The 13,747-nt window shown below is 38.3% G+C and overlaps 1 protein-coding gene across 4 annotated transcripts in view; it reads left to right on the top strand.

Moving 5' to 3' along the window:
• IL1RL2 (interleukin 1 receptor like 2) overlaps nucleotides 1–13,747 on the top strand; it is a 50,859-nt gene that overhangs the window by 4,779 nt on the left and 32,333 nt on the right. For all 4 annotated transcript variants that reach the window (XM_033175616.1, XM_033175613.1, XM_033175615.1 and 1 more), the window contains exons 4-5: nucleotides 1,955–2,150; nucleotides 10,080–10,239. In XM_033175616.1, coding sequence (XP_033031507.1) covers nucleotides 1,955–2,150; nucleotides 10,080–10,239 — 356 coding nt within the window. The remainder of the gene's footprint in view (nucleotides 1–1,954; nucleotides 2,151–10,079; nucleotides 10,240–13,747) is intronic.

The raw sequence follows: 13,747 nt of genomic DNA, 5'->3' as shown, positions 1-13,747 counted from the left end.
TGATCCACCCGTCTTGGCCTCCCAAAGTGCTGGGATTACAGGCCTAAGCCACCTAGCCTGGCCACTGCCATCTTTCTTGAAATGCCAAAAGCTTTTGTGGGAAATGGCACATCCAGATCGGAATAACCCTCCTATGAGCCCTTTTCACAAGGAATTTGCTTAAGGCAGGGAGTAAGCATCGAGCGTGTTCCAGACCTCACTGGAGAACCCGTGCTAAGAAACGTGAATGAGTAACACAGGCCTGGTGGTGACTGCCCCTCAAAGGTAGCCGTCTATTAGGGTCAAGCCCATCGTCTCACTTTTCAAGGGAATCTGGAAGTTGGAATTTGTGTGTGCAACTTTTTATAATTTGTAAAGCTTTGTTGGGCCTGAATAAAACACATCTGTAGACCAAATTTAGCTTGAGGGTCACAATTTTGTGACTCTCCCATCCTGGCTTGCATGACCTTAACAAATTACTTGATCTCTCTGAGCCTTATTTTTTTCTGTAAAATGGAATTCATGCTGGCCCGATAGGGTTGAGGTGCAAATTAACTGAGACCAGGTGTGAAGTAGGTACTCCATTCTCTCTCTCTTGTTTTGATTCCGTGATATTTGCCGGCCCCTTTCTGTGGCCCAGCATGGCCCATGTCCCACTCTGATTTCTGCCAGATTCCTCATTTCTATCCACCAGACAGACAAAATGCACAAAATCGAGTGGTTCACAAGTGGAAGTGGTCGTTAGCTCTGCCTGGCTCCTTTCCACAGATTTAGTTGCTAATAAACCACTCAGAGCATGTGGAGATCTGCTTTCCTGTTTTAGCCTAGGATGGGAGTTATTAACTAGACTTGAAGATCATACATCACATAAATGAATCTGGATGTCGAAGCTAGATTTAAACTATTTAAATCTGGGAGCTGTGAAATGACGAAAAATAATCTTTAATAGAAATTAGACAAGGATATCTGCCATGAAAGAAAATGAACATGAATTCTCCAAGACTTTTACTACTAACATCCAGATAGGATACGTATTTAGGAAACTGTATATTTTTACTTTTTGCTTTGAAATAATTTTAAATTTAAATAAATTTTGCAGGAATAGTATCAAGAACTTCCTTCTGCCCTTTATCTAGATTATCTAGATTCCTCATTTTTAAGAATATATTTTTACATTTATCTTATAATTTTCTCTTTCACCATATATATGATATAAATTATAAACAATATTTTTCTCCTAAGCCATTTTTAAACCATTTCAGTTGTATGCATCATATCCTCTTAGTTCTTAATATTTCAATGTATATTTCCTATCAACAGTGTATATTTCCTATTTCCTTTCAACGTGTATCTGTTTATTTCTTACATAATCACAGTATAGTTACCAAATTCAGGAAACGTAACCATCATATAATACCTTAATCTATATCTATATTCTAATCTTATCAATGGTCTCATTGAAGACCTTTTATAATTTTTTTCTTTCTTTCCCAGTACAGTTACCAATCTAGGATGATGCATCACATTTGGTTGCCATGAATATGTAATTTCTTTTAATCTGGAATGGTTCCTCAGTTTTTGTTTTTCATGGTACCGACGTTTTTAAGGACTATAGGCAATTATTTTGTATTATCTCCTTCATTGGTGTTTGTCAGGTTCAGCCATTTTGGCTGGAATGCTAGGTGAGTGCTTTGTGTCCTCTTCAGAAAATTACTCAGAGGCACATGGCATCCACTTGCCGCCAGTTGGTGATGTCCATTTTGATCACTCAGTTAAGGTGTTGTCCAGTTTCTCCACTGTATGAATACCATTTGTCCTTTTGTGATGGATGATTTGGGGGGTGCTTACTGCTTTGTTAGAGGCAGAGGGTTTGCATGGTGCTGTGAAAATGATTTGAAAACATTTGAAAATAAGCTGAATGATTTGATTTTGTGATTTTTTAGAAGAGTTTATGAGGTCTCAATCTGTCTTACAGGGGTAGGGACAGCTGTCATAGAATACATGTAAACCTAACTGTTTTTGAAAAACAATGGTGTGACACTTCCATAAATGGTTTGCCGAATTTATCAGATGAGTACAAGCAAATATTACATCTTGGAAAAGATGATAGTCTCACATGTCATCTGCACTTCCCGAAGAGTTGTGTTTTGGGTCCAATAAAGTGGTATAAGGTAAAAAAAAAATTTCTTATTGATATTTTTCCTCCTTTTCTTTAAAACCCACTGTTTTTTATAGGTTAAGTTGTATTTTTTAGGCAGAATTGGTAAAGAAATTTGTGTGCCTAAGATAGATTAGTTAGCTAGCAGTCATTGATAATGTTACCTTCCTAATTACTGTTTTAAAAAATTTTTTGGTTATTGTATCTTTGTAATACTTTATTATTTGGATCCACCACCTTCCTCCAGTTATTCTTGTTTTTCAGGCTGTTCTTTATTTTCTAACATTAATTATGTTTGTTTAAATACATACTACGTGCGCATGGTTCAATAATCACAAATCGTAAGAGGTCACTCCCTGGAAAACCTCTTTCCTGCTACCATTCCATATTTGCTCTGGGCTCATCACACCTTCCTCGACGTGTCACTACCATGATTTGTGCCCTGTGATTATTCTTGTATAATGCTATACTAGCAAATAAAAATATATAGCCTAACTCTTCCTAGCCCTTCTTTTTTAAGCTCATCTTTCTGCACTTTATGTTTTCATCTTCGAAATTTCTCTTTTCATGATGATCCTGGCATATGTTGACATAGAAAGTAACCCTTAGCGTGGAGGAGCACAGGCTAGTTATTTGAGATTGGAATTAGTTTTTCCTGCTTGTTAACTCTTGCCAGCACACCCTCCGAGTCATGAGTTTTCTTTATGGGAAGGTTTTCATCTATTGATTCAATTTCTTTAATGGTGAAAGGATTACGCAGATTTCTTACTTTCTCTTGTGTGAGTTTGGTAAGATTTTGTGTCTTAGGAAGTTTCTCATTTCATTAAAGGTTTCATATATTCTGGAAAATTGTTTATCAGCTCTTCTCTTTTAATGTCTGCAGACATTAGAACCTTCAAAGTAAGGTTCACCTTTAGTCATTATTCATTCTCTCTTTCTTACACACACACGCACACGCACACACACACACACACTTACTTGATTAGTTTCATCAGAGACTTGTCAGTTCTAGTACTCTTTTCAAAAACTAACTTTTGATTTTGTCGATCCTTTCTGTTACATATTTCATGTTCATTTAGTTTGTTGAGTTGCCCTCTTTCACAAGAAATGTGGAAGTGAATGTCCTTATACCTGTCTTTTAAGCATATTTGCTAGTGCATGCAGTTCTCTAAGATATATGATTGCTAGCCCTAGAATTGCTCATTTGTAGGGCATACAGATGAACAAAGTATTCAACTTAGTTGATGTTGCAAAAATTGCTTTACAGAATTTTGTATCTGTTTATACTTTTGCCAGTAGTATTTTATTTTATTTTATGACAGAGTCTCACTCTGTTGCCCAGGCTGGAGTGCAGTGGTGTGATCAAGGCTCACGGCAGCCTAACTCCTGGGCTCATGTGGAAGCCCAGGTAATTTTTAAAATTTTTTGTGGTGACAGAATCTTGCTATGATGCCCAGACTGGTCTCGAACTCCGGGCCTTAAGTGATCCTCCTGCCTTGGCCTCCCAAAGTGGTGAGATTATAGGCATGAACCACCATGCCTGGCTCACCAGGAGTATTCTAGATTTCCTACAACCTTGTGTTGAACTTTGTGTTATAAGACTTTGATTTTTAAAATCAATCTGGTGGGTATAAAATGTACCTTTTTGCTATTTTATTTTACTTTTCCTTAATTATTAGTGAGACTGACCAATTTTTTCATATGTTTATTGGCCATTTCTGGATCCTCTTCTGAACTGCCTGCTCATATCTTTTGGTATATTTCTTATTTTACTTTTCATGCCATTTTCTTGTGACTTATAGGAGATTTTATATATTTATATATCCCGGGTATGATTGTTTGCAATGCATTTAAAAAAAACCTTTCCATTGAAGTTTGACATGTACATATAAAATGCAGAAATCATAAGTGGACAAGCTTGTTGGATTATCAGAAAGTGAACTTACCTTTTAATTACCCTTTCCCACGAAGGTTAAGAAAACATTACTAGTACCTCTGAAGGCCCACCTCTTCCATCTTGCAAAAACTATGCCTCCCTAGTCCCCAAATAACCACTTCCCTGATTTATACTATCATAGATTAGATTTACCAATTTTTGAATTTTATTTAATTTGAATAAAATCATATGTAGCATTTATGTCTAGCTTCCTTGGTTCAATAGTGAACCAGTGAGAATCATCTATGCTATTGCATGTGGCTATATTTCATCCATTTTCATTGCTTATACTATTTCACTGTTATTATTGTTAGACTCTTGAGTCATTTCCAATTTCTGGGTCTTAGAAACAAAGCTGGTGTGAACACTTTTCTCACAGATGATCCACTTGTCTCAGCCTCCCAAAGTACTGGGATTACAGGTGTCAGCCACCGCACTGAGTCCTTATCCTTGTTAATTAATATGGCATTAGATAAGTCCTGTAAGTTTTGTGTAAGTCCTCTGCTTTTCCTTTTTCTGAAAGGTTGTCTTGGCTATTCTAACTTCTGTTTCTGCAGCACTTGGAGAGGGCCTCAGAGCTGTGACTAGCAATCCTAAATGAGTATCAGAGTTGATCCTCTGGACCTTTTAAAAATCCAGATATTCAGTCTCACCCTCTACTAACTGAAGCAGGTCACCCATGGGTGGGGCTTAGATGCCTTTATTTTAAAAACAACCCCTGGGCTTGCAAAAGTAGGCAAAAGCTGGGGGCCAGCAGGTGTAAGCAGCAGGGGTCACCTGATACTATACCACCTGCTCAGCTTTGGTGACCCAGGTGTGGCTGTTTTTGCCACTACTATTTGCTGAATCACTCTTTTGGCCTCAATGTTGTCATCTGTAAAACCAGAGGGTTGGAATCAATTCTTCAAGTATTTGGAATCTGATCTTCTTGGTGCTGTGCCAAGGGATGTCATATGTCTTCAAAGAAGTTACAACTTATCCGAGGAAACAGACAAGTAAACTAAGAATTTTATTACAGCATGAGGTGAACATACAGAAAGCGAAATCAGAGCAGACCCTGGGGATGTCTGTAGCTGTGCTTCCTGGAGAAGGTGACTTTGAACTGTGCTTGAAGAGCGACCACAGTTAGCCTGGTGGGTACGACAAGGAAGATCAGTAATTAGAGGGAAGCAGCAGGTGCAAAGGTGTTGGGTGAGAAAGAGAATGGTGTTTGGGGACCCTGGTTAGAGTTTAGGGCACATGTAGAAAGATGGTGCTAGAAAATAAACACTGTTTATGCCAACCTAAAGCATTTCAACAGTGAATCCTACCATCTGGAGAATGGCATGAGCAAATTCGCATTTGAGAAAAGTCCTTCCCTAAGGGCTGTAGTGAAATCCATTGGTAGGCCTTGAGAATGGTGGCATGCTGATCATGTGGACTATCCTAGAAATCAAGTTAAGAAGTGTGGTTCATTTCAGAAAGTTATAAAGTAGAACTGATAAAATGAGGGAAAAGGAGGAGGAGAGGAAGTGGGGGAACTCATGTCTGAGGGCTCCTAATTTTTATAATTGCAAGGATATGTTATGGGGAAATTTTGAAAGAGTAATGTAGGTAAATAGATGAAGATGCAAAGAATGGCTAAGGTGAAGACCATGAATTTGTAGTGGTACCAAGATGCCTGTTTATGTGATTAGCTCCTATAGTGCTCTGCTCTCTGGTTGGAGGCATGTAGGAGAGGGATGAAGGGATCCATCAGAATGGGGACTTTGCAGGTGAAGATGCTGGAAGGACGGAGGGCTACAGAGTTGAGATATTGGAAGTGAAGTGATTGAAGTGATGGACACATGAATCCAGGATGGACAGGAAATGATACCTGAAAGAGCTTGGAAATTAGATGAAAATAGAGAGGTCAGGTGGGCTAATTCCAGTTAAGGTAGAAAAGTGAGTTGAACTGATAGAAAGTTCAGGTGGAAAAGTGTGATGCCCATGGTGAGTAAACACTCACCGTCCATGGCGAGCCTTTTTATCCTGTAGAGGCCATAAAGCGAACAAGACACAGGAACAAAATGACCAAACCACCTTGCATTTTGCTGAGTCACCTACTGCCAAGGCTCTGGATGGAATTCCATGTCTGCAGCTGGCTTTGCTGAAAGGTGAAGGTGAGGATGGTGGATCTTCCTGCTTTTTCTACTGGAACGCACAGCCCTGGAGACACGGAAATTTCTCCAGCAGTATTGAAGTGTCCAGTCTCCAGATCTGTGGGAGCTGAGTATTCCGCTTTATTTGTTGGGGTGGCTCTTCCTGATGTGGCTTTACTTGACACACTGGAGTTGTGTAAGTGGCAACTCCTGGTCTCTGAATTACAGGTGGTGTATTTCAGAGTCAATTCCCTACTTTCCAGGTTGTGGTAGAGGTAGCAGCTCTCAGGGCAAGCCAATTCGGCAGTGTGGTTCTGGCCTCGATGCCACTTCCTGAGTACTTTCACAGATATTGCAAAGCACCTAGTATCTTGTCTTGAACCCTTTTCTGCATAAAATACAGAGTGATTTTTGTTTGCTAAATCCAGACAGAGATATATAGCCTCATGGCCCTGTTTCGAAGAGTAAATGACCTAATCTATCCACGAAGCATTTAGTTCAGCATGAGTACATAATAAGTACCTAATACATAAATATTAGAGATTATTATTATTTAGTTACAATAAAGGAATGAATGAACTGGAACAGGGAATCAGTCAGAAAGTAATATATTTAATTTTAAGAACTTGGAGACAGGGATTCTGGATAATGGCAAATCCCTATGATAATCCTGGCTTATGTCTGGGAGAATTGAAAACTGAGAGAAGTCCCCAGGAAGTCTTTGAAATTGAAGAGCTGACAGAGGACAAGGTTGGGGTATTAAGACATCTGTCTACACCTGGAAAAGTGGTAATGTCTCCAATTTTGTTTTCGTTTCAATCCCAAATTACTCCTCAGCACAGTGGTTTGGGGCCCCCATCACTGTGCTCAATCTGGACTTGCTAAAGTTACTTCGGGCTCTCTAGTTGCTAAAGTGACATTCATTTTCAACCTAGTTGTGGCATTCAACATTGCTGGGCACTCCCATCAGCTGGAAACTCCTTTCTCGTTTTCTTCTAAGACTTACTCATTCTTTGTCTCTGTTTATCTTTTTTTTAATTATGATTTTTATTTTTTCTGGCACTTCCTTTTTAATCATCACTGAAATTTTTTCCTCTATAGTTGGCTCTTAGGATTTGAGGTTCCCCATAGTTTGAGCCGTGGTCATCTTCTGTGCTCGCTTTTGCTTACATTCAAGTGGATGATTTATAGAACCATCCATTTCACTCTATATTCTCCGTGTGGCTCCCAGTTCTCTTCCACTTGGACCTTTCTTCCACCCTCTGGATTCCTTTGTCCAACCGTCTAATATACATTCTCCTTAGACCCTCCCATCCCCACCACTCATCCCATGCACCATGATTAGAGCTATTTTTTAAATCTTACCCCAAATAGAACCATTTTCTCCACTTCTTTGCATTCTTTCTCCTTCCTAGTAACACCTTTGCATACCCAAGCTAGGACTGTAGAAGTCCTGCTCCCTCTGCGTGTCCCAAATTTGTCACTATATTCAGTGGACTGGAACTGCTTAAAATCATTGTTTTTTGTTTTTTACTTGCTATCCTTACTTCCCTGCTTTAGTTTAGGTTCCATTTGGCCTCAGTTTATGGAAATAAAATCTAAATGGTCTTTAGCATTGCATTATTTTAATCCTTTAAACTACACAGCAACTAAAGGATGTTTCTCAAAAGAAAATCTGATTATCTTATTCTCTTGCTCAGAAGGCTTCTGATGCTCATCTCCTTTTCATGGTTTTCTGTGACAGGGCTCCTGACTACCTCACCAGTTTTATCTCCATCACTCTTCTGTACTCATTGCATCTTAGTAAGAATTCTCAGGTTATTTTGTGTTTCTGAAATATTGTACGTCCTGGGTCAGGAGTTTTCTTCACGATGCCTGGAATGTATAAGGCATTCAAAAGTGGACGCTATTGTTCTTAATATTTTAATTTTAAATCTCGTTAGTGAGACATTGCCCTAAAGATTTTAAATTTAAATCCAAGCTTGTTGAGAGTTTAACCTTTGAAATAATGCTCCAGTGGATCAGAACAGAGGCAGTTCAAGTTATAGCAAAGTGACAGAATGGCCTTCAACTGCGAGGCTGAACTTTAAGGTGATTAAAATATGTATATCTTGAAAGAAAGAATGAATCCTTCAGAAAGACGACTGCTCAACCGTGAAAGCACAGAAAGGGAGGCCCAGAGACTATACCTAGCCAGAGACTATCCAGGGAAGACTGTCCAGGGAAGAGGTTTATGAAGTGCAAGGACTAGACTTTGTACTTTGTTTGGGCTGAGTGCGGTGGTTTACGCCTGTAATCCTAGCACTTTGGGAGGCTGAGGTGGGCAGACTCCTTGAGTCCAGGTGTTTGAGACCAGCCTGGGCTTCATGGTGAAACCTTGTCTGTACTAAAATAACAAAAAATTAGGGTGTGGTGATGCATACCTATAGTCTCAGCTATTCAGGAGACTGGAGTGGGAGGATCCCCTGAGCTCAGGAAGTGGGCGACAGAGATAAGACTGTCTCACAAAAAAAAAAGAAAAAGTGCTTGTTTGTATCCTGAAGAAGGAGTCTGATGCCTTTATACATCTAACTCTGATTAGTAACTCCCATTTTGTTTGATAAACAGTTGTCAGATTCTGAGTTGGTTTCCCATATCAGGTATTTATAGGGAAATAATGTAAGCCTTCTAGGAAGGAGCATTTCACATTATAAATAAACCAGTGCTTGTTTGGCATTAATTATTTACTGCATCCTGCTGGGCGGCTCTATTCATGCTGTTCCGGGGTGGAGAATGAACTGTGACTCTGAACCGTGCCTAAGTGAGGAGAGAGCTTAATGCTTGGGCAGGTAAATATTTATTGAATTAGGGGTTTCCATGTTGGTTTTATCTTTTAGATTGTGTACTTCCTGAGGAGAGGGATTGCATGTTAGTCCTGCATGGCCAGGCCTGTCACAGTGCAAGCAAACTGCAGGAACTCCAATGTTTGAATGAACAAATGGACCACTTAGCTAAGCAGTCACTCTGTGGAGTGCAGCTTCTTGAAGGACAGGGAACAGGTTTGGGAGAATTCAGAAGTGGGCCCAAGGTATAAAAGAAGTGGTGATTAGCATGAGAATGTGAGCCTAGGACAGGACAGTGGAATGGTGAGGCTTACCCTCTGGGTGGTTGCTGGGAGAGAAAGCATTCCTGAGACTCACTGGTCTTCTGGTTGGTTGGGTGTGAGGTTGTTGCCTTGTCCATGGAGGAGACGGGGGGAGCGGGAGAAGTGATGTGACATCTGCCCTCCATAAACCTGGCCAGCTTCCTTTGCTCACTGTTCAGACCTTCAAATTGGATGTTGGTGAAGAATTATTTTGCATTTCTATAAAGTCCAATGCTTGATAAGTGCAGAAAGTGTAATTGGGCCCGCAGTGGGAGCAGTCATTATGAACTCGGGTTTCCAGTCTTGGCAGAGGGACTTGGGCCATTCCGTGGGAGACTTAATGGCAGACATGGTCCCCTGAAGGTGGAGGACGTTCCTGCCTGTTGATGTCCTCCTGTGAAAAACTGACCCAGGCTCAGTTTTCCTCCATGTAGTCTTCCTTCCAACTCACATAGGCCACTCTCCTCTCAACTCCTGCTAGACTTAATGTTTGTATCATTCACTTCAGCCTGTAAAATATCCTTTGTCAAATCTGTGTATATCTGTATTCACATACACACATATATATATACAGACTGGGCAAGGAATTCTGCTGTGTCTTTCTGTCTATCATCAATCTGTCATCTACCTATTTTTCTGTTTACCTAGCTAGCTAGCTAGGTCTCTGCTGTCTTTCAGTTAGATTGTAAATTACCTAAATTCTAGGGATCACACAGGTTTCTAAGTATTCATTGAATTGAATTTTGTTTTTATTTGTATTAGGACTGTAACGAGATTACAGGGGAGCGGTTCACTGTTTTGGAAACCAGGCTTTTGGTGAGCAATGTCTCAGCAGAGGACGGAGGGAACTACGCGTGTCAGGTCATACTGACACACTCAGGGAAGCAGTACGAAGTTTTAAATGGCATCACTGTGAACATCAGTAAGTATGCTCATGTATGTCTGTCGCCTTGTCTTCTTTTAGCTTTGTGGGAACTGGCTTCTGGCTTTGGGCTTTGGGATTTGAGCAGGAGTGATTCTAGGTCTTGGTTTCCCTGAAGGCTAGCAGGCTCTCAGACCTGCCACTCTTAGAATCAGAAGGTGGGAAGAGTGAGGCAGAAGGGCATGAGCAGCTTAGTTCCCTCTTCTGAACAACAGAACACTCAAAACTCTTGGTTGATTTGTGAAAATTAAATGAGATCATGCACATGGAGAGCTGCTGGGGTGCCTGATGAAACACAGGTATCTAGAAAATGGTAGATGCGATGAACATGACTCTCATTCACCTCAGCCTTCATTGTTGTGAATATTCCTGCAGGCCTTCCAGCTGAGGCCTGCCCTGCCTTAAGTGCTTCAGAGCTCAGAGTTCTGGACATGGTCCTGGGATATCCTGCTGCTCATGTTCTCATCCCAGGGCAGCCAGCTCTCTTGAACATATGCCTGGAGGTTTGAAAGTAGAACCTTAGATGAAGAAGAAACCCTAAAAGTAATTTAGCTCAAGCCACTAATTTAATTTAATTTTTAGTTTTCAATTTTTGTGGGTACATAATAGGTGTATATATTTATGTGTTTATAATATATACACATAATTAGGTGTATATATTTATATATAATATGTGTATATATTACATAATAAAAGGTGTATTATATATAATAATGATGTATTACATATTATACACATAGGTATATATATTACATAATATGTGTATATTTATATTTATAATCCTTGAGCATAGAATATTTTTTCATTTTTTTGGTGTCCTCTTCAATTTCTTTCATCAGTGTTTTATAGTTTTCATTATAGAGATCTTTCACTTCTTTGGTTAATTCCCAGGTATTTAATTTTGGTTAATTCCTATGCATTTTAATATTTTTGAAATGATCATATGGTTTTATGTGTGGCTATTGTAAATGGGATTACTTGTAAAATTTCTTTTCACATTGTTCACTGTTGGCATATAGAAATGCTACTGATTTTTGTATGCTGATTTTGTACCCAGCAACTTCACTGAATTTATTAGTTCTAATAGTTTTCTTGTGTAGTCTTCAGGTTTTCCCAAATATAAGATCATATAATTTGCCAACAATGATAATTTGAATTCTTCTTTCCTAATTTGGATGCTGTTTATATCTTTCTCTTCTCTGATTTCTCTAGCTAGGACTTCCAGTACTATGTTGAATAACAGTGGTGACAGTGGGCATCCTCATTGTGTTCCGGAACTTAGAGGAAAGGCTTTCAGTTTTTCCCCATTCAGTATGATACTAGCTGTGAGTCTGTCACATATGGCTTTTATTACATTAAGGCATGTTCTTTCTAATTCCAGTTTTTTGAGGGTTTTTATCATGAAGACCTGTTGAATTTTATCAAATGCTTTTTCAGCATCAATTGCAATGATCATATGGTTTTTATCCTTTATGTTGTTGATGTGATGTATTACATTGATTGATTTGCAAATGTCAAACCATCCTTGCATCCCAGGGATAAATCTCATTAGCTCATGATGAATGATCTTTCCAATGTATTGCTGAATTCTGTTTGCTGGTACTTTGTTGAGGAGATTTGCATCAATATTCATCAGAGATACTTGCCTATAGTTTTCTCTCTCTCTCTCTTTTTTTTTTTGATGTGTCTTTGTCTGGTTTTGGTATCAGGGTAACAACTGGCCTCATAGAATGAATTTGGAAGTATCTTCTCCTCCTCTATTGTTTTGAACAGTTTGAGTAGGATTAGTATTAGTTCTTCTTTAAATGTTTGGTAGAATTTGGTGGTGAGGCCATCGAGTCCCAGGCTTTCCTTTAATAAAGAGACTTCTTTCTCTTTAATAAAGAGACTTTATTAAAATTTTTAATATTGTTACTTGTTATTGGTCTGTTTAGGTTTTGGATTTCTTCCCGATTCAATCTTGATATGTTGTATTTGTCTAGGGATTTGTCCATTTCTTCTAGATTTTCCAATTCATTGGCATATAGTTGCTCATAGTAGCCATTAATAATCTTTTGGATTTCTGCAATAACAGTTGTCACGTCTCCTTATTCATTCCTGATTTTATTTATTTGTATCTCTTCTCTTGTTCTCTTAGTCTGGCTAAAGGTTTGTCAATTTTGTTTCCCTTTTCAGAGAACCAACTTTTTTTCATTGATCTTCTGTGTTTTTTTCATTTTGATTTAATTTATTTCTTCTACTGATTTTGGACCTGGTTTGCTCTTGCTTTTCTAGTTCTTTAAGATACACCATTAGATTGTTTATTTGAAGTCTTTCCTCTTTTTTTGATGTAGGCACTTATAGCTATAAACTTTTCTCTGAGTACTGCTTTTGCTGTATCCCATATGTTTTAGTATGTCGTGTTTCCATTATTTGTTTCAAGAAATTGTTCAATTTCCTTCTTAATTTCTTCATTAACCCACTGGTCATTCAGAAGCATACTATTTAAATTCCATGTGTTTGTATAGTTTCCAAAATTCCTCTTGTTATTAATTTCTAGTTTTATTCCATTGTGGTCAGAGAAGATGCTTGATATTTTTCCAATTTTTTCACTGTCTTAAGACTTGTTTTGTGACCTAACATATAGTCTGTCCTTGAGAATGATCCATGTGCTAAGGAAAAGAATATGTATTCTACAGCCATTGGATGAAATGTTCTGTAAATGGATCTATTAGATCCATCTGGTCTATAGTGCAGATTAAGTCCGATGTTTCTTTGTTGATTTTCTGTCTAGAAGATCTGTCCAATGCTGAAAGTGGGATATTGAAGTCTCCAGCTGTTATTGTATTGGAGCCTATCTCTTTCTTTAGCTCCAATAATATTTGTTTTTATATCTGGGTGATTCAGTGTTGGGTGTTGACCTTTTTATCATTACATAGTGACCTTCTTTGTCTTTTTTAATAGTTTTTGTCTTGAAATCTATTTTCTCTAAGTATAACTACTCCTGCTCTTTTTTTGTTTTCCATTGGCATGGAATATCTTTTTCCATCCCTTTATTTTCGATCTATGTGTGTCTTTATTGGTGAAGTGTGGAAACAATCAGTGGGTCTTGTTTTTTCATTCATTCAGCCATTCTCTGTCTCTTTATTGGAGAGTTTAGTCCATTTACACTTAATGTTATGATTGATAGGTAAGAACTTACTCCTGTCATTTTGCTATTTGTTTTCTGCTTGTTTTGTGATCTCCTTTCTTTCCTTCCTGTCTTCTTTTAGTGAAGGTGATTTTGTCTGATGATATGATTTGGTTTCTTGCTTTTTATTTTTTTATGTCTCTATTGTATGTTTTCTGATTTGAGGTTTCCACGAGGCTTGAAAATACTATTTTACAACCCATTATTTTAACCTGATAACAACTTAATATTGTTTGCATAAACAAAAAAGCAAAAAGAAAACTAATAAAAGTTCTACACCTGAATTTTATTCCCCTGCTTTTTAACTTCTTGTTGCTTCTATTTATATCTTATTGTACT

The sequence above is a fragment of the Trachypithecus francoisi genome, unplaced genomic scaffold, assembly GCF_009764315.1.
Source record: "Trachypithecus francoisi isolate TF-2019V2 unplaced genomic scaffold, Tfra_2.0 Lachesis_group17, whole genome shotgun sequence".
Lineage (NCBI taxonomy): Eukaryota > Metazoa > Chordata > Mammalia > Primates > Cercopithecidae > Trachypithecus > Trachypithecus francoisi.
This window is presented reverse-complemented; position numbering and strand designations above follow the sequence as displayed.